Consider the following 25,144-nt stretch of genomic DNA (forward strand, 5'->3'; position numbering starts at 1 on the left):
ATGTGGCAGCCCTGATCTTCTCTCAAGCGAGAGCTTATGAATTTATGCATGCATCTCAGGAAATGCAGGTTTAGCAATTTCCTGAGTAATTAGCTTCTCTTAACAAGAGCTGATCACTGAGTTTCAATCAGTCTTTCTAGGCGCCATAGCAGTAACGACAACCACTGGTATTTACTGAGTACCAACTACATGTTAAGCACTGTCATAGAGAATTTACAGAGATGATGAAATGAGCCAGTTTGTGGAACTGAGTTTTCAGTGCCATCCATCTGGATGTTGACGAGTTTCTGTCCCAAATCTCCTTTTTATTGTGTATAATTAATACTAAGCAAATTCTTTCTGACAGTACTTGGCCAAAAGGCTCACTTAATTTCTGAGGCAACCGTGGAACTCTAGGAAGACCTCACCATTGGAATGAGAACACACTTGCCTTCCTATCTGCTAAAGAGCAAGTCCGTTTGTTCATTCATTCATTAGTTCATTTGACTGAGGTATTTGAAATATAATAAGCTGCACATATTCATAGAACATAACTTGATAAAATTTGATATACATATACACATATATTGCAACAAAGCCATCATCAGCATGATCACAAGAGAGAAAAAAAAACCCTATTATCCTTGAAAGGTTCCTCTTCCCTTTTGCCTTTCCTCCTTCCCACTCTCCCCACCTCTCTTATCCCTAAATAACCATTGATCTGCTAGTGATTGAATTTTCAAGAGTTTCATATAAATGGAATCCTCGAGTGTGTAACTTTTTGGTCTGATTTCTTTCACTGAGAATAAAGATTTTTAGATTCATTCATGTTGTTGCATGTATCAAAAGTCCATTCCTTTTTATTGCAGAATAGTATTCTACTGTACGAATACAACACAATTTATCCATTGGTCCATTAATGGACATGTGGTTTGTTTCCAATTTTTGCCTATTCAAAAGAAAGCGAAAAGCAGCCATTTTTAAAGCTCCATGCTTAAAGTATTGTCTCATTCAATCCTTACAACCATGCTATAGTTACATAATGATATCCTTGGTTTTCAGATGAATGAAAGGAAAGTTCAGGAAGGCGGATTACCTTGGTCAATGTTTGGGAGCAACACAAGCTGGGATTTGAACACAGAGTTAGTGAATGTTAGTGCTCAAACTCGGGAATACCACGAGCCAAGAAGAACGAAATGGAAGTGAAAAAAATGGAAGCCACAGGAGACCAACACAAAGCCCGAAGTCTCTGTGGATCTTCCACAAAGAGGACTGTCTGCATCTGCCTGCGAATGAGTCCACATCATACCGAGCAAAATCTCAAGACAGGAGCTGGGAAGCTCCTGGAAAACAGCCACACCGGAATCACACCTGGACCGAGGGCTTACAGGTAATGATTACTTAAAAAATAACTGTCAAATGAATAAATGGGTGAGGGTATGAGTATGTATAGCTGAACGGATGGACAGGCGGAGAAAGTTAGTTATCAGTGGGCTTGATGGTAGATTCATCCAACCATCCCATGAAACTACTCAAAATATCTCACGAGTCATAAGGCAGAGATCATCTTGATAGTAAATCAATTGTCACACCAGCTCACAGGGTAGGCTACACAGTCAGCAAAAAGGGCGGGCAGCAGTGAACACAGGCAGCAAGTCCAAGTCCTGAGGCCCACTCACAATCTTGAGGATCCCAGAATGCATTTAGTATAAAGGCCATCGTCTTGAAAGCTGGAAAATCCAATGGCAGCTAACCTTTCCTGTGTTTGCAAACGAGCCTTGGTTTCCCCAGGCATCACACTGTAGACACAAGCCTTGACAAGGCCCTGCTGGTAGAACTTGGCCGCAATGCTGCTGATTTGATCCGGCAAAGGCCCTGAAGCCTGAACCCAGCTTCTAGGCCCATCTCTGACAGTTCCGTTGAAAACAAGTTCATTAACAGGCAGTTTTACTGAATACCGTGCACGGGCATATTTCCCATTGCCATGTGATGATGTCACTGCATTTATGGAGCCAAGATCAACACAGCATCGTTGATGTGACTGGTTTCCTGAGAACTGTGCAGGAGATTGCTTTTGGGCCTCCTTCTGCCTCCCTTCCCCACTCACGTCTCACGCTGCACCGAAAGCACTAGGATGAGTGACGGCGAAGGTGAACGCAGGAGAGGCCGCTTGGAAGAAATGTAATCCAATCCACTTGGAGAGCGGTGTGCCTTACTGCGGCCATGAAATTCCATTTTGAGCTCAGCATGTGCTGATGGAATAATGAAATGAAGATGGTTGTGCAAACGGCTGGTGAGTCTAATGATGGTGTTTGTGGGGTTTTTAAAAGGGCTATTAGACGGTGCATTCCCGTCTTATGAACCAGAACCACCCAGCGGGCCCAGAGAGATGAACAACTTTGTCATTCGTCTCTCCCTTCCCCCAGATCTACCGGCCTCTGTCCCTCTTGGTATAAATAGCTTCGCACGTTAAAAAAAGACTAAACTGTCAATAGCCTGTAGTGAATTGCAAAGCTGGGTGCTGACACTGGGGACCCAGCCCAGGGATGAGTCACAGCTGTAAAATTCATGGCTTTGCAACAGCAGGGACCGGAGCATTTTCTGGGTCAAGAGGCCAAGCAAGGGGCTGAGGAGCAGCGCCGGTAAAAGGATTTTAAAAGCATCGTGAATTCCCCTTTAACATTAACAACCTTGTCTTCAGGCTGTGTCCAAGAGATGTCAGTCAGGGGCAAGATGCCAGAGATGGAAGGGGGTACTTTTGGGGGTTCATTCCATTACTGCCCCCAGGCAACTCTTCTGAAGTGTCTTAAAGACCCAAATAACGGTCATGGTGATGACAGTAGGTACCATTCGATGAGGACCTGCTAGGGGTCAGCATCCCCTAGGCTCTTTAAAGAGAAATTTAGGTAGTCTTCATAGCTACTTCAGACTTAGGCAAGAGTCTCTTCATTTTACAAGACAAAACAAGCGAAGTTCAGTCCACTCAAGGTCACAGAGCTAAAAACGGGCAGAGCCAAGATGTGGCTCCATGTGTTTTGAACACTGGTTTTTCCCACGACCCTCGAGCAGCCGTTCTCAAGCTTTGGCACATATCAGAAACACCTAGGGTCCAAAAAGAATGGTGGGCCGACCTTCAGAGTTCTGGTTCAGTAGGTCTGGGACAGAGCCTTGGAGTCTGCATTTTTAGGAAAGTTCCCAAGCGGTACAGGACCCTTACTTTGAAAAACCACTGGACGAGGCTGACAAAACGTGGGTCATCTAAGGAACAGCTCAGCCTGAGGGGTGCCTGTGTGGTTCAGTTGGTCAAGCATCTGACTCCTGATTTCAGCTGAGGTCACGATCTTAAGGTTCGTGAGATCGAGCTCTGTGTTGGGCTCCTCCTTGCTGAGCATGGAGCCTGCTTGGGATTCTTTTTTCCTCTGCCCCTCCCTGACTTGCTCTCTCTTTCTCTCTATCCAAATAACTAGAAAACATTACAAGTAATAATTGGAGCAACAAGTCGGCTCAAATGTCATCTCCTCAACGATGCTTTCCTTGGCCACCCCATCTAAAGCAGCTTCTCTAAATGAGGGACCAGGAAACGGTAGCCTTTGAGTGAAATCAGGCCCACTGACTACTTCTTTTACACCAAGTTTTACTGTCATATGCCCATTCACCCACAGGTTGTCTCTGGCTGCTTTTCCACTACAGCATCAGAGTATTTGTGATAGAGATTACATATGTCCTCCAAAGCCTAAAATAATTACTGTGCGGCTCTTCGCAGAAAACGTTTGTCCTCTCTGGATCTAAACCATATCACCCCTTTTTATTGCTTCTCTAGCACACATCACTTTCTGCAAGTCGTCTGCTTTCACGCTACTGTGAACAGCATCCTCTGCTACGATGTCGGCTTCGTAAGGGGAAGGATACTGGTCTGCTCGTGGCTGTCCCTCAACGCCCGGAAAAGGCCTGGCATATAGCTGGCACTCCATAAATGCCCGCTGAATGAATATCACTGGTGAGTGTCCAGGTATGTAATACTGCACAGGAACACGGGGGCCACTGGAGGGAGTAGAGGAAATGTGGTTCTCGCCACGTGGGCTGTCGGCCAGGACCGAAGAGTGAGAAGAGCCAGAGATAAACAGAGACTGTTGATGGGGCAAAGTTAGCCTTTGAAGTTTCCTGCTTCCTGCAGGGATGGGGAAACTGGAGGTGGAGAAAAGAGAAATCCCTTAGTCACCAGAGTCAACCTGAGATTAGAAGAAACTTCCCTCCCCTAAGAATGAAAGGGCCTTGTGTGATGCATGTGGCGTGTACTTCCAACATATGCCAAGTCGGCTTCCTTGGATCTGATAGCCTGGGTGGGTCACCGGAGAAGAAAGAGGGGTGGAGGAGGAAGAGCCCAAACAAGCACTGGAGTTGCAGAGACAGCTTGTGGGAATCCTGGCTCTGCCCCTTACTACCTGTGGCAAGCGAGTGGAGTTTCTGATCCTCTCTGAGTAGCGAGGTATTCCCTGGAGACGGGAGGGACTTTGTACAAGGATCAGTACAAGACCAATGTGATGGTCTATTCAGGTAACATCTGTTTCACAGAACGAGTAATCGGCATCAGGCATTATTTTAGGCGCCGAGTACCTGGGGTGAAAGAGACAATGTATGATTCCCTCCAACAGGCTCACGTGTGGAAAGGGAGGGCACGTGATAAAAGGGGTAGACATCAACCTATTGAGAGTATCTGTACGGGGGCTCTCTTTTGCCTTACCCCCACTTGCAGGCAGGAACATCAAGGTGATGGGTGTGAGGGCTCCTTCGATGTTCCAGAGGCCACCAAGGCCGTGGGGTTTTCCAGGCTTCACATCCCTGGATGCCTTGGCAAGAGCTGGACACTGCACGGGCTCCATTCATTTCTCCCCAAACCATCCACGACACCCTGCCCAAAATTTTTTAAGTTTCTTAAAAGTTTATTTATTTGAGAGAGACAGCGCGTGCGCAAGAGAGCACAGGTACATAAGAGCAGGAGAGGGGCAGAAAGAGAAGGAAAGAGAGAGAATCTCAAACAGGCTCCACACTGTCAGTGCAGAGCCAGATGTGGGGCTCAATCTCACTGTTGAGATCATGACTTGAGCTGAAATCAAGAGTCAGACGCCGAATCAGTCAACTGGGGCACCCAGGTGCTCCCCTTTTTATAAAATATATATATTTTTCAGTTTATTTATTGAGAGAGAGAGAGCGAGAGAGAGCACGTGCATGTGTACACGCACACAAGCATGGGGTGGGGGGCAGTGCGGCAGGGTGGGGAGAGGGAGAGAGGAAGAGAGAGAGAATCCCAAGCAGGTTCAGTGCTGTCAGCACTGAGCCTGACTCAGGGCTCGCTCTTAGGAACTGTGACCGTGACATCATGAGCCGAAATGAAGAGTCAGATCCTCAACCGACCGAGCCACCCAGGCGCACCTCCCACCGCCCCCCCCCCACCCCGCCCAATTCCTGATGCAAATACAAAGTTGGTACTGACTTCATTTCCCTTCTGAGCTTCACAAAATGGACACTTTAACATCTTCAACAAGCCAGATCTTTGCATGGCTGGCTTCTTCAGGTCATTCCGCAGCAGATCAAATACCGCTGGTCCGAGAGGCTGCTCCTGACCAATCAATCTAGATTAGCCGGTCCGCCCAACGTGCCAGTCCACGTCCATTATCACAGAAGCTGCTGTATTGTCTTCATGGTATGGATCACATGAGACACAACGTGTAAAGCACCTAGCACAACTGCCGACACATGTAAACATGAGTCCACTAAACGCTTACAGCACTGTTATTAAAATGATTGTTCTTTTTGCACGTATCTGCAACATCTATTTGCTTTCTAATTTAGGTCTCCAACACCCACCCCCTTACAACTACAATCTAGCAGAAACCTTAATTATCGTGTTTATAGTTTTATCCTCAGTGCCTGGGACAGTGCCTGAAGCATAGTAGGTACACAAGAGTATCTGCTGAATAAGTGAATGGATGCATGAAAAACTCTCCAGCATAGTCTCTGATTCTCTCCTTACCCCCTCAGGGGGAACACAGTCCAGGGGAGCACTGCCAAGAAGCCCACCCATCAGAGACGGGTGCGAAAGAAGCTCTAAGCGGCAAATAAAGAGAGGCCAGAGCCAGAAGTGATGCCCCCGCTGACTTGCTGATCCCCTGAGGGGCAGCACAAACGGCCTATGAGCGGCCTATGGACTCACTCCTCCTAGGCCTAGTGATGGTGATGTTGCAGATTTCAGGCACCAAGGAAGGTGGGTGGGGGAGCTCATCTCTTCAGCAGACAGCTCTGAAACCTGCTTGGGGCACGGGAGAACTCAGTCAGGTGGCCCTGTCTGAGCCCCTGTCCAAGTAGCTCTGACTCAGTGGAGCCATAACTTCATTAGAAAGATGTTGCACCTTGGGGTGCCTGGGTGGCTCAGTCGGTTGAGCGTCCGACTTCGGCTTAGGTCCTGATCTCACAGGTTTGTGTGTTCGAGCCCGGCATCGGGCTCTGTGCTGACAGCTCGGAGCCTGGAGCCTGCTTCGGATTCCATGTCTCCCTCTCTCTCTGTTCCTCCCCTGCTCTCACTCTGTCTCTCTCTCTCTCTCTCAAAAAGAAATAAAGATTAAAAAAAAAAAAATGAAAAAAGGGGCACCTGGGTGGCTCAGTCGGTTAAGCGTCCGACTTCGGCTCAGGTCATGATCTCACAGCTCATGAGTTTGAGCCCCGCGTCGGGCTCTGGGCTGATAGCTCGGAGCCTGGAGCCCGCTTTGGATTCTGTGTCTCCCTCTGTCTCAATGAAAAAATGTTGAAAGAAGGAAAGATGTGCACCTTTACGACACTCACACAGCAGGCGACGTTGGGAACAGAAAGGCCTCTGTCTCGGCAGAATTCGAAATGATTTGACTGAAAGCTTTGGAGAAGGCTGAGGAGGAACGTGGGACTCCTGTTAACCATCCTCCACCCTCACCCAACCTTCCTCTGTCCCGGACAAGCAATTGTTCCTTTCCCCCTCTTGCTGCCTGCTCAGTTCGGGGCAACAGTTATCGGTGACACGATAGCTTCACAGGAAGGGCAGTAAGGTGACAACCATTTCAGCGAGCACCTTCTGTGTGCACACGCTCCCTCATTCGGGGCCCTGGGGCCTATCCGTCTAGGAATACCAACTCCCAGTGTGGGTTGTTGGAGACTGAATTGGTCTCTGCTGCTCGGTTGTGTGGCCGGGGGCACGTTGTTAAATCTGAGCCCTGCTTTGTTCACCTCTGACACAGAGACAGGAGTGACAAGGACCCGGTAAGGCTGATTCGAGAATTAAATAGGGTAATGCAAGCAAAGTTAAAAACGGTGGTGGGCACGTAACGAGCGCTGAGGATTTTCTCCACTGTCATCATCATCATCATGAGAAAACCAACACTCTTGCAAAGTGAGTACCTTTCTCGGTTAGAAAGGTACGGAGAAGGGGCCAGATGTGCCCGACTGCAGAGGTGACGTTCTTCCCGCTGGACTATGCTGCTTCTTCCTCCTCGCCCTGTGGCTCCCAAAGGGCTCCCCACATTTGGACTGAGATGCAAATGATTCCCTGCCAGACCCTAGGCTCCTGCTACCATGCTCCAGGCCCGGGCCTTAGAGTCAGCCGCTTTCATGCACGTGTGGGCTAAAGCACACCAGTCTCCCATCCCCTGTAAGCTAAGAAAACCCTGAAGCCACCGAAATGGTTAGGGGAATCTGCTTAGAACACATACCTTTAAGAGAAACACAAGGAGCAGGAAAACCTGATACAGAATAATCCTTCATGTTAGAAAAAAAAACAAAACATTTTGATGACTCCTGTCTTTTCTGTGTGATGCAATCCTGAACGTTTCTGCTTCTGCCGAGCATCTGGGTGGGTCATCTGCCTGTCTCTTAACAAGTATCTGCTGGCTGGCTGCCACGGGTCAGGCACTGTGCTAGGCGCTGGGGGATTCGTGAAGAACGAACCAGACAAGACCCCTGCCCTCTCGGGTCTTAGAGCAGAGTGAAGGAGGCCAACACCAAGCAGATAATCACACAGGTATTTAATTACATTTGAAAACGTGCTAATAAGGGAAGTTGCAGGGACTGCTACGCAGCATGTAACTGGGGACCCAATCTCACAGTGGGTGTAGGCGGTGGTCAGAGACGCGCCTTCAGGAAATGCATTTAATCTGATACCTGATGGATGAGCAACAGTCACTAAATGAAAAGCCAAACAAAGACTTTTATGTACCTCCAAGAGAGATACTGCAGTTTCACGGGGCTCGAAACCAACTAGTTCACCCCCTCCTGTAGGCAAGGCAGCACTGGATGATCTGACTTGCCACATGGGGCAGAATTATGAAAGCCGAACGCTGGACACTGACTCCTGGTATCTGCCTCCTTCCTGTGGTCACGTGATGCGCGAGTTGAGACTTCTGGATGAATGACCCAACCACTGCTCTTTAGGCGCAAAGACACAGTTTAAGGCCAAGGGAATATTACTAACGTTTGGAAGCCAAGGATTGGGGACGTTCATATTTGAGAATTGTCTACCGTCTACAGATGCTGGAATATCCAAAACATCGATAAAGAGGAATTCACTCAGGAGAAGCAACCTGAGGGCGTCTTCAGGCTTGCATGGAGCACTGAGCAGAACGAACAGAAAAAACACATCCACACGTGCCCGGCGAAGACTGTGTACCCAGAGGACTTACCAGTTATAACCTTTCTGGAGGACAGTTTCCCACAACAAGTCAAAAGCCTTAAAAAGGCTTACGTGTGACCACTCCACCTCTCAGAATTGTTCTTCAGGAGAGGAAAAGGCAAATGCACAGGGTCGACGGCTGCCCCCACCTTATTTAATGCAGCGGAGAGCTGCCAACAAGGCACCCTTCAAAAAGAAACCATCAGCTCAGGGCGCTCAACAGTGGCACTCTTGGCACTCCGACATGCTTTGTCTTTGTAGAAACATCTGGCGATTTTCCGGATGCTCAGCGTCCCAAGCTGCTACCCATTTTAATGCTAGTGGAATTATTTTGACCGTTAAGTACCCCCTTCTAAACATCCATTTCCAAATGCTCCCCCTAGTGGTGGGTGGTACCACTAGGTTTCCACGCTGGAAACTCCCAGGGAGGACCAAACAATTCTTCCAAAGGATAACCTGGATCTAAATGTACGGATCCCGAAAAATGTTCACAGGAGATGAAGTGAAACGAAAGTCAGGGTAAATGGACGGCATCATCACATTTTTTTTGTCCGAAACAAAAGAGAAAGTACTCCTTTTACAAAGATACTTGCTGCACGCCTATTATAAAGGTTGCAAAACAGTACTTCTTACTGGTGGAATTACAGGTGATTTTGACCCACTTCCTTAGGTATCTCATATTTTCTTTTCTTTCTTTCTTTTTTTTTTCCAACAAGCCAGTTTTCCCTATATCAAAGGAGAACTCGATTTCTGTTTTGGAGAATAAAAGGTGGCCCATGTGCCGCTCCCTGGTCCTCACCCCACTCCAATCCTTGTTTTGACTCACTGAGGATAGCAGGGTCTGTTTGTTTGGAAAGCACGGCCTCTGCTCAAGCAGCAAGGGTTCCCCCCTTTTTCACTCTTCCAAATACCTGACCCTGTTAGGAGGGAGCAGCTATGCCACTGGAACTAGAACATGGTAGCACTCAAGGAACTGCTGATCTGGGTCAGCCTTTTATGCCTCGACTGAGCCAAAATTTTGCCGACTTACCCTTTAGGTTTTAAGGTCACTTTCATCCAGTGTTTCTCAACCCCACTTGAGTGAACCCCCAGGGTCACTGGGCACTGCCTGGAGGCAGCTTTGGTCATCCCAAGGTCTTGGGGAGTGGGTGGCTTGTGCTACTGGGATCTAGTGGGGAGAGGCCAAGGAAGCTGTGAGCAATCCTACACTGAAAGGGGCAGTCCCAACAGCAAAAAATTACCCAGCCCCAAATTCCAATAGGGCTCCGGTAGAGAACCCCTGCTCACCATCTGCAGTTCCAACGGCGTCCTAAATATTTTTCCAAATTCCTCCTGAAGTATCACCCACTATAAATTTATCACCCCGACAGCTCTAGGAGACGGGGCACATGTTAGTGAGCGTGAAGACAAACTGGAAACGAGCACAGATGGTCAATCAGGGCAGGTTAGGTCGCGGAGGGCTCTCCGGATGACAGGACACACCTTGTTTGAAGCGAACAGCGGGAGAGGGGTGTGAGCGGCCCCAGTGACTAAAAATCCTTAAAAGTCACAACATGAACGCCCTTCCTTTCTGGCATCATGGGTCATATGTACCGTTTCTCACACTACTTCAAGAAGGTTGGGATTTGTAGCTAGGAGGTTTTTCTTAAGATTTAAAAAAAATGTGTGATTTATTTTTGAGAGACAGAGTGAGAGAGTGGGCGGGGGGGGAGGGGTAGAGGGGGAGGGAGAGAGAGAATCTCAAGCAGGCTCCACACTCGGCGCAGAGCCCGATGTGGGGCTTGACCCCACAATCCTGGGATCACGACCTGAGCTGAAATCAAGAGTTGGACACTCAAGCTGACTGAGCCACCCAGGCGCTCCTCGGCGAGGAGATTTTTATGAAATTAAATGCCCATATTCAAAAACACCTCTCTAAATGGGAGGTGACTGCCATGTGCATTATATATAGTTGAAGGCATTTCTCAGAAGCAATAGAATAATAAAGAGTATCACCTGAAGGTATACTACCAACCCCGTGATCAGGGAGTAAAATGAAAGGTTCTCACAGAAATGAAAGCACATTACTCTTAACCCTAACTAGTCTTTAGCATTTTGCCTGCAGCACAGAGCATTTAATGTTCACTGTAATTTCTCTTGGTAAAAAAAGGAGTTTTCTCAAATCAGAGATGACTAACATGATATTAAACATCAGCATTTTCAGTGAAAGGCATTCAGGGTCCCAAATTGTTTTAATCTTAGAACGTTCTTAGAACATGAGAGCTTTTAAAAAAAAACCTTTAAATGTATAAAAAGTTCCATAATAGATATTAAAATATCTCATAATTTTATCTTCATTTTTATTTTCATTTTTTTGGGGGGGGAGGCAGATGGAGAAGGAGAGAGAATCCCAAGTGGGCCCCATGCTGTCAGCATAGAGCCTGACACGGGGCTTGATCCTACAACCATGAGATCATGATGTGAGCCGAACTCAAGAGTCCTGTGCTTAACCAACTGAGCCCCCACACGCCTGAATGATATCATACTTTTAAAATTTGATTCCATTTCTTTTGTCCAACATGATCCCTTCAAACACCTTTAAATATAGACTCGTATTTTATTAGGCAAATATACAGTCCATCAAAGAGTCTGAAGAGATAATCTCTCACTCTCTGGAGAACAAATGCCCTTTCTAACTCTCTGTGTCACATAGGTTTGACTAAGTTCAGGGAATAGAGGAGACCATCCAAGGAACAGGAGAGTTATATAAGAGATGGGAATATCCTGTCACTGGACATAATTCAACCCATTTGTTGAAGAGCATTAATTGTTTTCTTGCAAAACAAATCAAAGAAAGTGGTTCTTTGTTTCCCTATAACGTTCCTTTTGGATGAGACAAGCGGCCTCCAAAAATACTGTAAGCACTCGCTTCAGAATTGGTGAATTGAACCAAGACTCCAGTTTCCACAACTGCCTGTTTTCTTGGTCCTACAGACAATTTTCTCCACATCTGAAAATCATAGAATGATGTTTCACGGTCTTAGAGAAGAGTCTACCTAAGCAGGGAACCCAAAATAGCTTAACTTCAGAATTTCAGGGCCCAATGTCGCAGAAAGCAATGTGAACAAAAGAGAGATGGGTCTCTTAGAAGTTGCTGGAAATGAGGTTAGCAAGAAAATGAAACAAGCTCACAGATGTATCTAGGTGTGAAAATTCACTGCTCAAACACTGGCAGCAGAGCGATGATGTCAAAGATTCTCAGTCACCCACCACCTCATTTGACTTTTCAGACAAACTCAATCAAACACTCTCATTTTTCTGAAGCCTACTCTTTAATAACACAATCTGCACTGAAGCAGAAGAAAATAAAGATAGAACCTTAGCCTGTAAGCTGAGAGACAATGGTTTTATTTCTTCCTGCTAATATCTCAGCACAGAACTCCCTTAAGTTCTCATGGAGATCATTTTCTGTGAATGTTGCTGTTCTAAAACATTTTCTTCCTAGCAAGAATTAGGACAGAGATCACAAAAATGAAGTGCCTGTAGGGCTTGGGAAGGTAACATCAAAGGCTGAAATGGACTGGGCGATCCGGAGAGATCCAACTGTCTAAGAAGAATGGCCAGCATCCAGCTCAGGCTTGGCCGGCACCAATCCTTGCAGGGATGAGATGCCAGATCCTCAATTCTTTAAGATACAACTATGAACTTTTACATTAAAACTCCTCATTTTTAAGGATTAGTCACTAATGCAAAATTTTAAAGAATACTTTGCTAATTGAGCCAATTCTGCCAGTGTGCTTGACTTCGGGTGCCAATTTGTGACCTCATATATTAGAAGACAATGAGAAATGGCTCATCAAAGAGATGTTATCCGTGTCTAACTCGGGAGTCACCTGGGAATTCTTGGGTCTTTCTTAATCATAAAGAACTTTTTCCAGAAGCGTTATCGCGCAGAGATTTCCTGACTTCACATTTTAGGGGTATTTTAAGCTTGAAAACATTCTGTCAGACATAGAGAAGATCACTTAGAGGATGAATTTTCTGTGTCAGAGGGAAAAAGAGGGGTGCACAGCTCAGAGCTCATCAAAGTATCCAGCTAAAAAGAGGGGACTTCTAAGCCAACATGAGTCTGTGGAAGAGAAAACACCAACTATAGAAATACAAAGCAGAGGCTGTACATCACTGAGAAAAACACAGTGAAACAGAGAGAAACAGAGTTCATCTAATCAAGCCAATAATATTTACAGCCTGTAGGAAGTGCCAAATATTTCAGGAAATGCCAATGTCTTTCTTTGCAAAGCAAGGCCAAACTTAGTATTTAAACACAGCATATATCACTGGGAAGAATAAGGCAAATCCCTATTTCCTCCCTCTCCTTTAACAAAGAATCTTAGAGATTCATGGCTGATGTAGAAATCCCTTCCACCCTTCAAAAATCAAGTTTCCTTCTCTAACGTTTTAAAGCCACTGTTCCTGAGAAGTTTCTAGTCAGTCTTCTGTTGACAGTTAACAATGGCAATCCAGAATGAATTAACAGTGGCCCACGCAGGACTCAGTTCCCACCGGGGCCCTCGAAGCCGTTCAACCCATGGAGCCCCAACCACTTCTCTGAATCAGCAAAGTTAACTCTTCCCTCTGAACTGGAATGAGGAAGGACGGGCGGCCCAAACCACAACTGCCCCCCCCACCCCCGCCCCTGCCCAATCAAGAATGGTACCTGTTCAGGCTTCAGCCCTGGTGGGATCCAGGCGTACTCCTCCAAGGCGCAGCCTGAGTCGTCGTCTGAGGTCGAGTTCCTCTGGAAGTCAAACATGAGTTTGCTGACAGTCTTCTCCATCTCTAGGGGCATCACTGTCACCATGTGCTCCTCCTGAGGGCACTTGCAGTGCAAGCAGATCTTCCTGTAAGCAGCAAAGGCGGTAGGTGAGAAGGCAGGCAAAAGAAACCATTTTCAACTGGCTGCTAGTCACCAGCCCTTGGATCCCAAACCATAAACACATTCCTTGGCAACTGGCTCTTGGCAAGAGCCTCTAAAGCAGCGTTCCACAGCACGCCTGTCTTTGGAAAAGGTGTGGCAGTACACATGTGGAAACGTCATGGAAGGTCAGAGGCCGCCAGGTAAGCAGGATGACAATGTTCAAACTTGGACTTCAACCTTTCTTCTAAATCAATATCCCAAAAGCCATGCCAAAGTATCTTTTACTAGACAGAGCACTGGACATGGATGGCGGCAAATTTGCTTGGCTGTAGTAGTAATTATGTAGACGTAATACATGCTGACCAGAAATATTACCTGTGGATGTAACAAATATTGACAACACACCATTTTTATAAAAGCTTCCTAGAAGCTTGGAAAATGGAAGCGGTTATAGAAAGAACTGCAGGTGAGATTTTTTTTTGATGAAAAAGAGCGAAAATACGTTTTTCCCACGAAATAAATCTGGCCCCAAGATCTCATGGGAAAGACATTGTCACCTGTACTAAATATCCCCATGGGTTTGAAATTCTCATCAGAAACCCAAATCTCTATGGTTTTTTTAATATGCAGTACAAGAGGATCATGCATGTGAGTTATGTCAAAAGGTAGCAGCCGAAGATAAAAATCTGGCCCCAAAGTTGAAGATTTCTCTTTTAAGGTTACCCTCTGTTCTTTTCCATGCTTACAAAAATGATGAAGCAGTAAAAAGGTTGATATCAGCAACACAAAAGCATTTCTAGCTTCCAATGATAAAAAAGAGGGGAAAAAATGGGAGGAATAAAATTTTAAGAAAATAAGCCGTTCTATGTGGTACTCAGATCTTTACGATTAGTTTCGGTAACATCATATCCAGGCAATGAGAGAGCCCAGAATCCTAATCCCCACGTGTGCCTAATTTTTTTGACAATAGCTTTCTTCAGATCTAATTCCCCTAGCATGAAGTTCACCATTTTAAAGTGTACAAATCACTGGCTTTTAGTATATTCATAGCTTTGTGAAACCATCACCACGATTTAATGTTAGATCATTTTCATTATCCCCAAAGAAACCCAGGGCACATGAGTAGTGACTTTCCACATTCCCTTCCCTCCTGTCCCTGACAACCACTAATCTATTTTCTATCTCCAGGGCTTTGCCTATCCTGGAGATCCCACACAAATGGAATCATGCAATACGTAGTCTTTTGAAACTGGCTTCTTTCACACAGCATGAGATGTTCAAGGTGAATCCATGTTGTAGCATGTACCAGTCTTTCCTTCCCTTTTATTGTATTATAATATTCCATAGTGTGGATATGTTACACTCTGTTTATTCATTCATCAGTTGGACATTCTGGCTGTTTCCACTTTTTTACTTTCGTGAATAACACTGCTCTAAATGTTTATATACAAGTATTTTTGTGTGAACATATGTTTTCAATTCTCTTGGGTATATATCCAGCAGAATTACTAGGTGATATGGTAACTTTACATGTAACATTTTGAGGAACTGTCAAACTGTTCTTTAAAAATATCAGTGCCATCGTCCATTCCCACCAAGAACGAATGAGCGCTTTATTTTCTCCACATCCTTGACACACACGCTATTATCTTTCTGTTGGTGCCATCCCAGTGGGTGTGGAGTGGCATCTTATTGTGGTTTTGGTTTGTATTTTCTTAATAGCTAATGATATTGAGCATCTTTTTACGCGCTTATTATAAATCTACTTTGGAGAACGTTCAAACTTTTAGCCCATTTTAAAAACGGTTATTTTCTGTTTATTGCTGAATTATAAGCATTTTTTAGATATATTTCTGAATACAAGTCCTTTATCAGAAATAGGATTTGGAGAAATATTCTCGTACTCTGTGGGTGGTCTTCACTTTCATGATGATGCCCACTGATGCACACATTTCTTATTATGAGGAACTCCCATTTATTTCTTTTTCTGCTGTTGTGCTTTTGGTATCATACCTAAGAAACCACTGTGTGACTCAAAGTTGTAAGGATTTACTCCTATATTTTCATCAAGGAGTTTTATGGCTTTGGCTCTTGTATTTGGGTCTATGAGCCATTATGAGTTAATTTTCATGCATGGCGTGAGGTAGGAGTCCAACTTCATAGTTGTGTGGATATTCAACTGTCCCAGCACCATTTCATAAAAAGTCCATTCTTTCTCCATTGGACTGTCTGGTCAAAAAGCAAGTGATCATAAATATAAGGGTTTATTTCTGGACTTTCAATTCTATTCCACTGACCTATGTACTTTATGTCAGCATTACTCTGTCTCGATTGCTGTAGTTTTGCAGGTTTTGAAATTGTGAATATAATCCGCCAACTTTGTCCTTCTTTCAAAACACTGTGTTGGCTCTCCTGGGTCCCTGACATTTGCATCATGAAATATGAATTTTAGGATTATCCCGCCATTTTGTGCAAAAAAAAAAATCCAGCTGGGATTTCAATAGAGATTGCAATGAGTCTAGAGATCAACTTGGAGAATACTGCTATCTTGACAATATGAGATCTAACCCATGAACAAAATATGTCTCTCTATTTATTCCAGCCTATTTTAATTTTTTTCAATGCTATTTTTTGCTTTTTAGTTACAAGTCCTGCACATTTTTTGTAAAGCTTATCCTTAAGTATTTTATTCTGTTTGGTGCTATTGTAAATGGAACTGTTTGCTTACTTTCATTTTCAGATTGTTAGTAGATAGAAACACCAATGGTACTTGTCAATTCATCTTGCACCATACAATCTTGTTGAACTCATTTTTTTTTAACATTTTTTTTTAACGTTTACTTACTTTTGAGACAGAGAGAGACAGAGCTTGAACGGGGGAGGGTCAGAGAGAGAGGGAGACACAGAATCTGAAACAGGCTCCGGGCTCTGAGCTGTCAGCACAGAGCCCGATGCGGGGCTCAAACTCACAGACCGCAAGATCATGACCTGAGCCCAAGTCGGGCGCTTAACCGACTGAGCCACCCAGGCACCCCTCATTTTTTGTAGTTTTAAGAGCATGGTGTGTGTGTACGTGTGCGTATTTTCTTAGATTTCCTACATATGAGATCATGTCATCTGCAAAGAGAGATAGTTTTATTCTTTCTTTTCCAATCTGATACCTTTTATATCTTTGTCTTGCCTTACTGCTGTGGCTAGAACCTCCAGTACAATGGTCCACAGAAGTGGCAAGGGCAGACATCTTTGTCTTGATCTAAAGGAAAAGCATCCCATCTTTCACCATCAAGTAGTAGTGAGCTGTGGGTTTTTTGCAGATGCCGCTTCTCAAGTTGAAGAAGACTCGTTCTACACCAGTTTTTTGGGTGCTTTTTTTTTTTAATCACAAAAGGGGGTTGGGTTTTGTCAACTGCTTTTTTCCATCTATTAAAATGATCGGTTGGTTTTTGTCCTTACTCTATTAACGTCCTTTGCCTGAATTTTGACACCAAAGTGTACTCAAGAAACAAAATCAGTTTAGTTCAGCCAAGTCAGGCTTGTCAGATTCTCCCACCTCCTGCTCTTCATCCGACTGAAAATATACACAGACAGAATGTACACTTGGATCTGGTTTGCATCTCGAAACTCAAAGAGGTTCCTTCCAAACCCTGGCTGCTACTTTTAAAAACAGTCAGAGCCCATTTTAAGTAACTCTTTAATTAACCAGCTACTGTAAAGAAGTCAAGGGTGTCAGGAAGTGGTCAGGGATTTTTCCCTCCAAATATTTTTATACCAGTTAATGACTTAAAGAAAAAAAAAATCAGTGGGCTTAAGCAAATTTAGGAAGCTCTTTGGTGACTAACAGTTTATACTAGAAGGCCATACTTTAAAAACAAGATGTAGAGGAATTTTTATCAAATTCAGTCTCCAGAATATTCATCAGACCAAGTCATGTATCCAGTGGTGCAAGGAAGAGCACAATGTTTAATGTCTGATGGACATAATCCAATGAATGCAAGCCCCAGGAGAAGAAAAAAGACAAGAAGAAAACAAAACACGGAATTACAGAACCAGATCCAGAATGAATCTCACGGAGTAGAACGATCAACAGAACAGAGTGAGGGCAGAGGGCTAAAGGTCTATTTAGTCAACAACTATCCAAGCCCCTATCATGTGCGATGCTAAGCGCTATGGGAAAGGTGAAGCAGCATGAAGGTGATCAGAATTAGGGAAGGTGCATACATGTGCAGAATGCACAGCATTTGCCTAACTTATACCTTACACCCAGAAATCCAGATTAACACGCCATTCCTCCAACAAAGAAATTATCATCCCCACTTTCTAGAGAAGAAAACAAAGGCCCAGAGAGATCAAGCAATATGTTCAAAGTAAACTCTAAATGGTGAGCAGAACAGAGACTCAGAGTAGGATCTATGTGACCCCTGAACCCAAACAATTAACTATAGAAGCCATGCCTGATCCCAACCACAAGTACCTTTGTGCCCTCGAATAACAAACACATTCAGAAAAAGCAAAATCAAAGAGGAAGGAAAACAAAAATGGTAAACAGAAACCATGAGGATCTCATGTATTTTCCCTGCTAGCTGCCTCCCTTCTACTTCTCATTTATAATTAACAGGCACTCCTGTGGCAAGGCATTTTTATTTGCAAAGAATTTTCCGTCTTTGAGGGATGCCATGACAGCTTTTGGAAAGACTAATTGAATAACCCCTGTTTACAAATAGGGAATCCAAGGCTCAGATGCTCAGACAGGAGCGGAGGGTCAGAGATAGGCCACGAGGATTTCTCTTGATCCTCAGGTCTCTCTCTCCCTCTTGGCAAAATGTACACAGCAACACCCAACAGCTCTCTCTTTCGACACACTGATTAAAGCTTTTCAGGAGTGTGTGGGGGAAATAAATGATTCGACTTAAAAAAAAAAAAAACATTTATGAAAATAGAACCTGCTAGTATAGCAGGATTTCATTAAAAAAAAAAATAAAAAGACCAACCATATAAAGCACACATTGGTTTCATTCTGTCAGAGCTGACATTCTACCTGCACATAATTGGGTTTGTGAATGACAGGTTTCCAAGGAAGAAGGCAGGATCCCGGGAGCAGTGATCCCGCATTCCCCTTCCTTCCCTCCCTCTGCCCAGCAAAATCCCCTGCAACCCCCTACCCAAAAGTTGCAGCTATTAATGCATTTGCCTCCACATTCAGGAGCCATGATCTGCTCTTGCACACAATACTGGTGGCCAGGTGGAGGCTCTCTTTTTAACTATCTCAAAGTATTCTTGTCATCTGCGCCCATGACCACAGCATTTGAAGAGTAACTAATTTATGATAATTAACTTACATACCATGCGGTGGTGCCGTGGAAGGATTCATTATAAATGGCCTGGGTGTGTGTGCGTGTTGGGGGTGGGGGGGGGGTGGATGTCTCATCTTGGAAATGTTGACAGGTTATTTACAACACTGAACCCTGGAACCACAATGTCTTGCTTTGTGTGAGAGGTGATAAGATGAAGGCAAAAAGGGATCCTCCTTTAGAATGTGATTCTGACAAGTTCACGTCCTAAATGGCAGGATTCTAGATTCCGATGTCACTGTAAACATCATTAAGTCCTTTAAAAAAAAAAAAAAATCTTTCTCTCCTTCCCCCTCCCCCTCCCTTTTTTTTAATGAGAGGAAAATAATTTTCACAGAAGAACTCCTATGTGAAAACAGAGTTGCCCAAGGTGATGTGAGGGAAGGAGGCAGACCTCTCTCAAGCTCAACCTGCTTTCCACACTCCAGGCATTTTGGTCCTAAGGTCCCAAGGGTCCAAAGACACAAGTTTGGAAACCAGCATACATCCCTTGATGGCTCAAGGTCATTCCCAGCACTTAGCAAGACGTGAATGAGCTGCTCAATATTTTAATAGATGATGGAAAGACAAAAAACAAAAACAAAAACAAAAACAAAAAAACCAAGCTCCTCACGGCTTTCAAAAGACAAACAATTCCTAATCGTGAAACTCTGTCTATCAATAATTGTTCTACTCATGGGAAACTGTAAATCCGGTTGCCAAGACATGACACGGAGATGCTTACAGAGGAGTGGGGTCACCCAGAGACCCAGATCTGAGAGATCTGAGACCAGAGCCCAGGAGAGCATTTCTGCCAGCGTCCCAGATGCACGCTTGGAGGACACTCTCTGCGCTGGCCTCCAGGTAGAAGGGAACACCAGCGTCAGGGTGTGTGTTTTACCAACATCCTGGTAAAACAGGTCTCAGGAGCCCTGGGCAACGTCCATTTTTAAAACTGCTCCAGGGAACCTATGCTGACCCCTCCCTACTGCCGTGTCTTAGACTCTGACATCACTGAGCCCACCTGGCACTCAGCTGGGCACCCGGGGGAGCTTGCGTGTAAAAGGGTGCTGGACATGAGCCACCAGAGGGGTGTCTCACTTCAGCCCCACCATCTGTCCCATATGGGTCCCAAGTTTGTGGCCATATCAGGTCCAGGTCATTTTCAGGCAAAGGATCCAAGGGCAGACTGCTTAAAGGGCAACAAAGCCCCAACACACGGTAAATGACTGATGAGGAACACCCAACACTGGATATGTGGTAATGTGGCAATGCCTCAGGCAGCCGAGATCAGGTGTGGGAGAATACACTTTTGTTAAAGACAAAAGGGATAAAATAACCCAAAGTCTTCCATAGCTTTTTGCTACAGAACGAATGTGTCCTCGCTGTGTCTATTCTCCCATGACTCCAGCTCATTGTAGACAAAAAAAAAAAAAAAAACAAAAAAAAAAAACTCTTTTTATTCTTAATAAGAGGAAAAGGGGAACCCTTTTTCTCCTTATTATAAAGTCACTGCTTCCTTATCCTTAAAAAAAAAAAAAGTAACACAGTTGATGTAGAAAAGAATCAGGAATTGCAGATAAGCAAGAAGAAAAATATTTCAAAACACTCACAATCCCAGGGATAATCACTGTTAAACAGAAACAGCTGTTGGTCGTCTTTTTCTTTCGTGTTAAGAAACTGGAGACCAGATTTTATTCTCTGTGTCCGCCATCAGCAAGTACCAAGAGACAAGACTGGCCTGGAATGACAAGGCATGAGCCAGAACACCCACACACGTACACACAATCCTCTCAGCAAACAGAAGAGCATTATTCAATCCAGATAAGTGGGTTTGTTCTGAGCGGTGCCCTGTAACAGGATTAGAGAACTTATTTACGTAGCATGGAAGATGCCAGCAATGTGGGAACTGCATATGTATTTATGGGCATCACAGAGTTAAGTTAGGTCCGTCAGATAAAAAACATCTGAAAACCAGATTTCAACAGCTATCGACTTTCAATTTTCTGTGCAAGTGGGGAGAGATGGGGCATGGGTAATTTAAAACCACTAAGCCTTGGCTCTGAATTGAGTCTTTGTACATCAGTCACATACTCTCAATGCTGCGGCAACTTCCATCGCTTCAAAACCACCTGGAGGACCCACCCTGGGCAGGACGGACTCAGGAGGAGCTGGGCAGGAGCTCGACTTTCTCAGTCTGCTCGGTTGCCCAGTTTCTTCAAGTTTCCCATGACAGCATCAGCTTCTCACACACATGCAAAGCACGAGCCTAAAAGGAGGCGAACGTTGTTCTGAGTTCACTGTCCCGTGGGGACGCCTCTCTCGGGTGTTGCTGGGAGGTAAGGAAGCATGTCGGGAGAAGAGAGCTTTTACTCTCCCGAAGTCGACCAGTAAAAAGACAGTGGGTATCAGCAGAAAAGGCGCTGCCATGCTGTGCTTCAAGCAACTCAGTAAGAACCGCAGGTGGGGTCTGCCTGCCCGAAGGTACGGTTGAGCTAATCCTGTTGCGAGTAAAGCAGACTGTCAAAGCTGAGCTGTGACACAGAACGCCAGCTATTGCCCTGCAGCGGCCACACAATGATATAACCCGCACGTGGGGTTTCTGTTCCCACCTTCTCCATCCTTCAGGAAACACACGTGGAGGGTCAGAATGGCAGAAATGAAGGCAGGCAAGAGATCCATACGTGGTGGATGGCCTGATGAAGTGAGGATATTCCAGGAGGTAAACTACCCCCAAAGGACAGTTCTGACTGCCAGGGGCTGGGCTCCTGCCTCTCCACTCTGACATGTGCTTTGCGACCGGAGGATGCCAGGTAAACACACACAGTGGCTGCATTTCCACCACGAGTATCATTGCTCACATTTACAGAGGATGTAAAATGTTCGTATTATTTAAAAAAAATTTTAATGTTTATTTATTTTTGAGAGGGACAAAGTGTACATGTGTGCATGAGGGCAGGGGAGGGGCAGAGAGAGAGGGAGAGAGAATCCCAAGCAGGTCTGTGCTGTCAGCACAGAGCCTGACGTGGGGCTCAAACCCAGGAACCGTGAGATCATGATCGGAGCTAAAGTTGGTCACTCAACCGACAGAGCCACCGAGGCACCTCTCGTATCATTTTTGTATCGTTTATCTCGTTTGCTCATTCTCAGCAGTCTTGTCGAGTTAGCCTTTTAATCCACTGACCAGAACCAAAAATCCAGGCTGTAAACTCACCCATGACTTCAGTGAAGTTGGACAGATTAGAACTTAAGTCATCTGACTCCAAGAAGAGTGATCTTTTTAGCACCTCGTTGTAGGCAGCGTGGCGAAATCTTCCTTCTTTTTTTCCCACACATCCTGCCCGCCATCTGCCCATTCATACATCCGTATCAGTCCGTCCATCCAACCTTCCCACCAGGCAAGCAGACCAGAATGAGGTCTGCAGTACGCAGGGCACAGTACGAAGATACTGGGCACAGAGCAGCTTTGAAGACATGTAATAGCTTTAACCTCACGGAGCTTAGGGTCCAGGGAGGCAGACAGACAACAGGCAGGTGAACAAAGAGGTAAACCCGCCACGTGTAGATTGCGCTAAGTGTCACAATGGAAACAAACAGGGACGTGAGGAAGAGAGGGGTTGAGGATGGGTCAGGACGTCTGAGCAGGGCTCAGAAGACAGAATGTGAGGCAGCTCCTAGAGAACCCAGGGGGAGAGTTCTGCAGGCGGAGAAAAGCAAGCACAAAGGCCGTGATGAGGGTGAGGGTGCTCAAGAAGCCCTCCTTCCCCCATTGCTGTCTGCAGCCGTTGACAGCGACCGAACCGGATGAGCGGCTGCCGGTCTCAGAGCTCAGGCACAGATGTGAAATTCAGAGGATGGCACCACCTAAGTGGGTGCAGTCAAGTCCCTCTGTTCACCCTCATTCCCTTCCCCTGGAAATTCCTGTGTCTTCCTGCCTCCATAGCCAGACACTAGCGTAGCCTGACTGGCTCCTTAACTCTGTCCCCGGAGCCACGATGCTTTGCTTTCCCCCTGTTTTGGCGAACACTCAGGCTGAACGAAGGACCCAGGCATGAACCCTGACACTCGCCGTGTCTGGAAGCAAGATTTCTAGCTCAGTGAGAAAGGAAGAATGGTTTCCTAATAAACACGGAAGCTACAGGGCGAGACTGTGACAGGGCCAGCTGGGTACGAGGCTGGTACGTGCTCAGAGCCAAGGCCATGCCGCCTGGCTCCCTCCAACGCCCTGCCCTCTGCCCGGGCTCCAGCGGCTCTGGCCATCTGCACCAAGAGGAGCTGCTCTCTGCCAGGCACTGCCGGACTTGGTAGAGGGCAATTTTCAGCCGCAGCGACTTCCTCTTGTAATATGTCAATTCATATTTCCACGAGCAAATATATGGAGCACTCTCCTCTGAATTAATCTTGTAATTTCTGACACGTTCCCTTTTACTTATTTATTTTTTTAAAATTTTTAATGTTTTATTTATTTTTTGAGAGTGAGAGACAGAGAGAGAGAGAGAGAGAGAGAGAGAGAGAGAGAGAGAGAGAGGGAGAGGGGGAGGGGGAGGGGCAGACAGAGAGGGAGACAGAATCCGAGGCAGGTCCCAGGATCTGAGCTGTCACCACAGAGCCCGACGCGGGGCTTGAACCCAAGAACTGTGACTTCATGACCTGAGCTGAAGTCAGATGCTTAACCGACTGAGCCACCTAGGTGCCCCTGAGCCATTCCCTTTTAAAAATAAGCCCTTTGGATGGCCGTAGAAAAACTTATTGTGAACATGTCTTACCATACTTTGGTTTAGGGGTATGATGTCCCAGTAACTGAGGGACAATGTCTGAGATCAGCTTTCCCCAGAATCAGATTCTCAGGAGGTATCTCAGCACAAACAATTATGGGGGGACGATCCCCAGGAAAGTCCTAACAGGAAAATGGGAAAGGGAATTGGCGAAGGGAAACATGCCAAAGTAAGGTGAGGTCACAAGCAGCTGCGGCTTTGGACAAGTGCGACTCATTTCAGTCGAGGAGCTAGGGAAGATGGTTTAAAACCTTCCTTGGAAATGTTCCACGGGAGAGTCCAAGAGGCAGAGGTGCTTATCCACCAATTACCAACAGTCATTGGGTAAGGACCCCTCCTGGGGCCCTTTGGCTCACCCACAGGCCAGACAGGAAGGCTGCGGTTCTTGCTACAGCGGGAACCATGGGTCACAGTAAACCGGGCTGGTGAGTGCCAAGGGGGGACAAGGAGACACCAAAAACGTCTGCTGCAGGCAGCTTCATTTATTAAACAATAATTCCCTGAACATCTACATACTATACATCCCGATAGGTGTTGTGAGGGATTAAAGCAAGCCAACAAACGAAAACAAAAAACACCCACAAGAGTCCCTTTGACTGGGACACAAAGATATGCTCACAAAGAGCTGAACCGTATGCATCAAAGTGCAGAGTTCTTTGCGGGGATAGTGAGGAGAATGTCCTTGTTTCCAGGAGGTACAGGCTGAAATATGATGAGGTAAAGGATGACATTTGTAATTTATTTTCACATGTAAGCAAAAATATTCATACTATACATATGCACATGTTGGGGAAAGAGAGAAAAAGTAGCAAATGTGGCAAAATGTTAACAGAGACATCTAGAAGAATGTATGGAAGTTCACTGTACTATCTTTTAACAACTACGCAACACTGCAGTTTTTCAAAATAGTAAGTTTCAAAACAAACCAACTAGAAAGTCACTGTCTGTGACTTTGCTGTAGGTCAGTTATTAACAGAAAACCTACCATGTGCCAGGCACCGTGCGACAGAAAGCTCCTAGTTACCGAGAGGTCAGGGAGGGCTTCCTTGAAGAAGCTGGATTTAAAGGTTGCCGACTAGGAGGTTGCTAAGCAAAGAGAGAAGGAAGGAAGAGTCTCGACAGGTGAATAAAAGGCATGGAGGTGGGAGAGAACAAGGTGTCATCGAGGTATGGAGAGGACTCAGAGGTGGCCGCAACAGGGCAGCTAGAGAATTACGCGCACAATCCTTGGCAAGGCGTTTTAACTTCATTGTAAAAATGTTCCCTGGCCGGTGAGGAATCTGCCCAGCAAACACACAGCTAGCTAATTCAACATCATAATGAGTACACACAGTGAGCCCTCAGAGGAGAAAGCTTGGCCATGGATGGTGTCTCCATGGCAACAGTGCTACCTGCACATCACTGCATCCCCAGGAAAGGCTATGGGTATCTCGAGGAGCTCTGATTTCCTTATCTGCCTGTCAGACTTGCTACCCTG

General features: G+C 45.5%; 1 protein-coding gene across 4 annotated transcripts in view; it reads right to left on the bottom strand.

Annotated features, from left to right (window-relative positions):
* Positions 1 to 25,144, bottom strand: part of PRICKLE2 (prickle planar cell polarity protein 2) — a 322,185-nt gene that overhangs the window by 75,351 nt on the left and 221,690 nt on the right. For all 4 annotated transcript variants that reach the window (XM_019469823.2, XM_019469822.2, XM_019469827.2 and 1 more), the window contains one exon: positions 13,365 to 13,548. In XM_019469823.2, coding sequence (XP_019325368.1) covers positions 13,365 to 13,548 — 184 coding nt within the window. The remainder of the gene's footprint in view (positions 1 to 13,364; positions 13,549 to 25,144) is intronic.

The sequence above is a fragment of the Panthera pardus genome, unplaced genomic scaffold, assembly GCF_024362965.1.
Source record: "Panthera pardus isolate Hobbes unplaced genomic scaffold, ASM2436296v1 HiC_scaffold_8, whole genome shotgun sequence".
Lineage (NCBI taxonomy): Eukaryota > Metazoa > Chordata > Mammalia > Carnivora > Felidae > Panthera > Panthera pardus.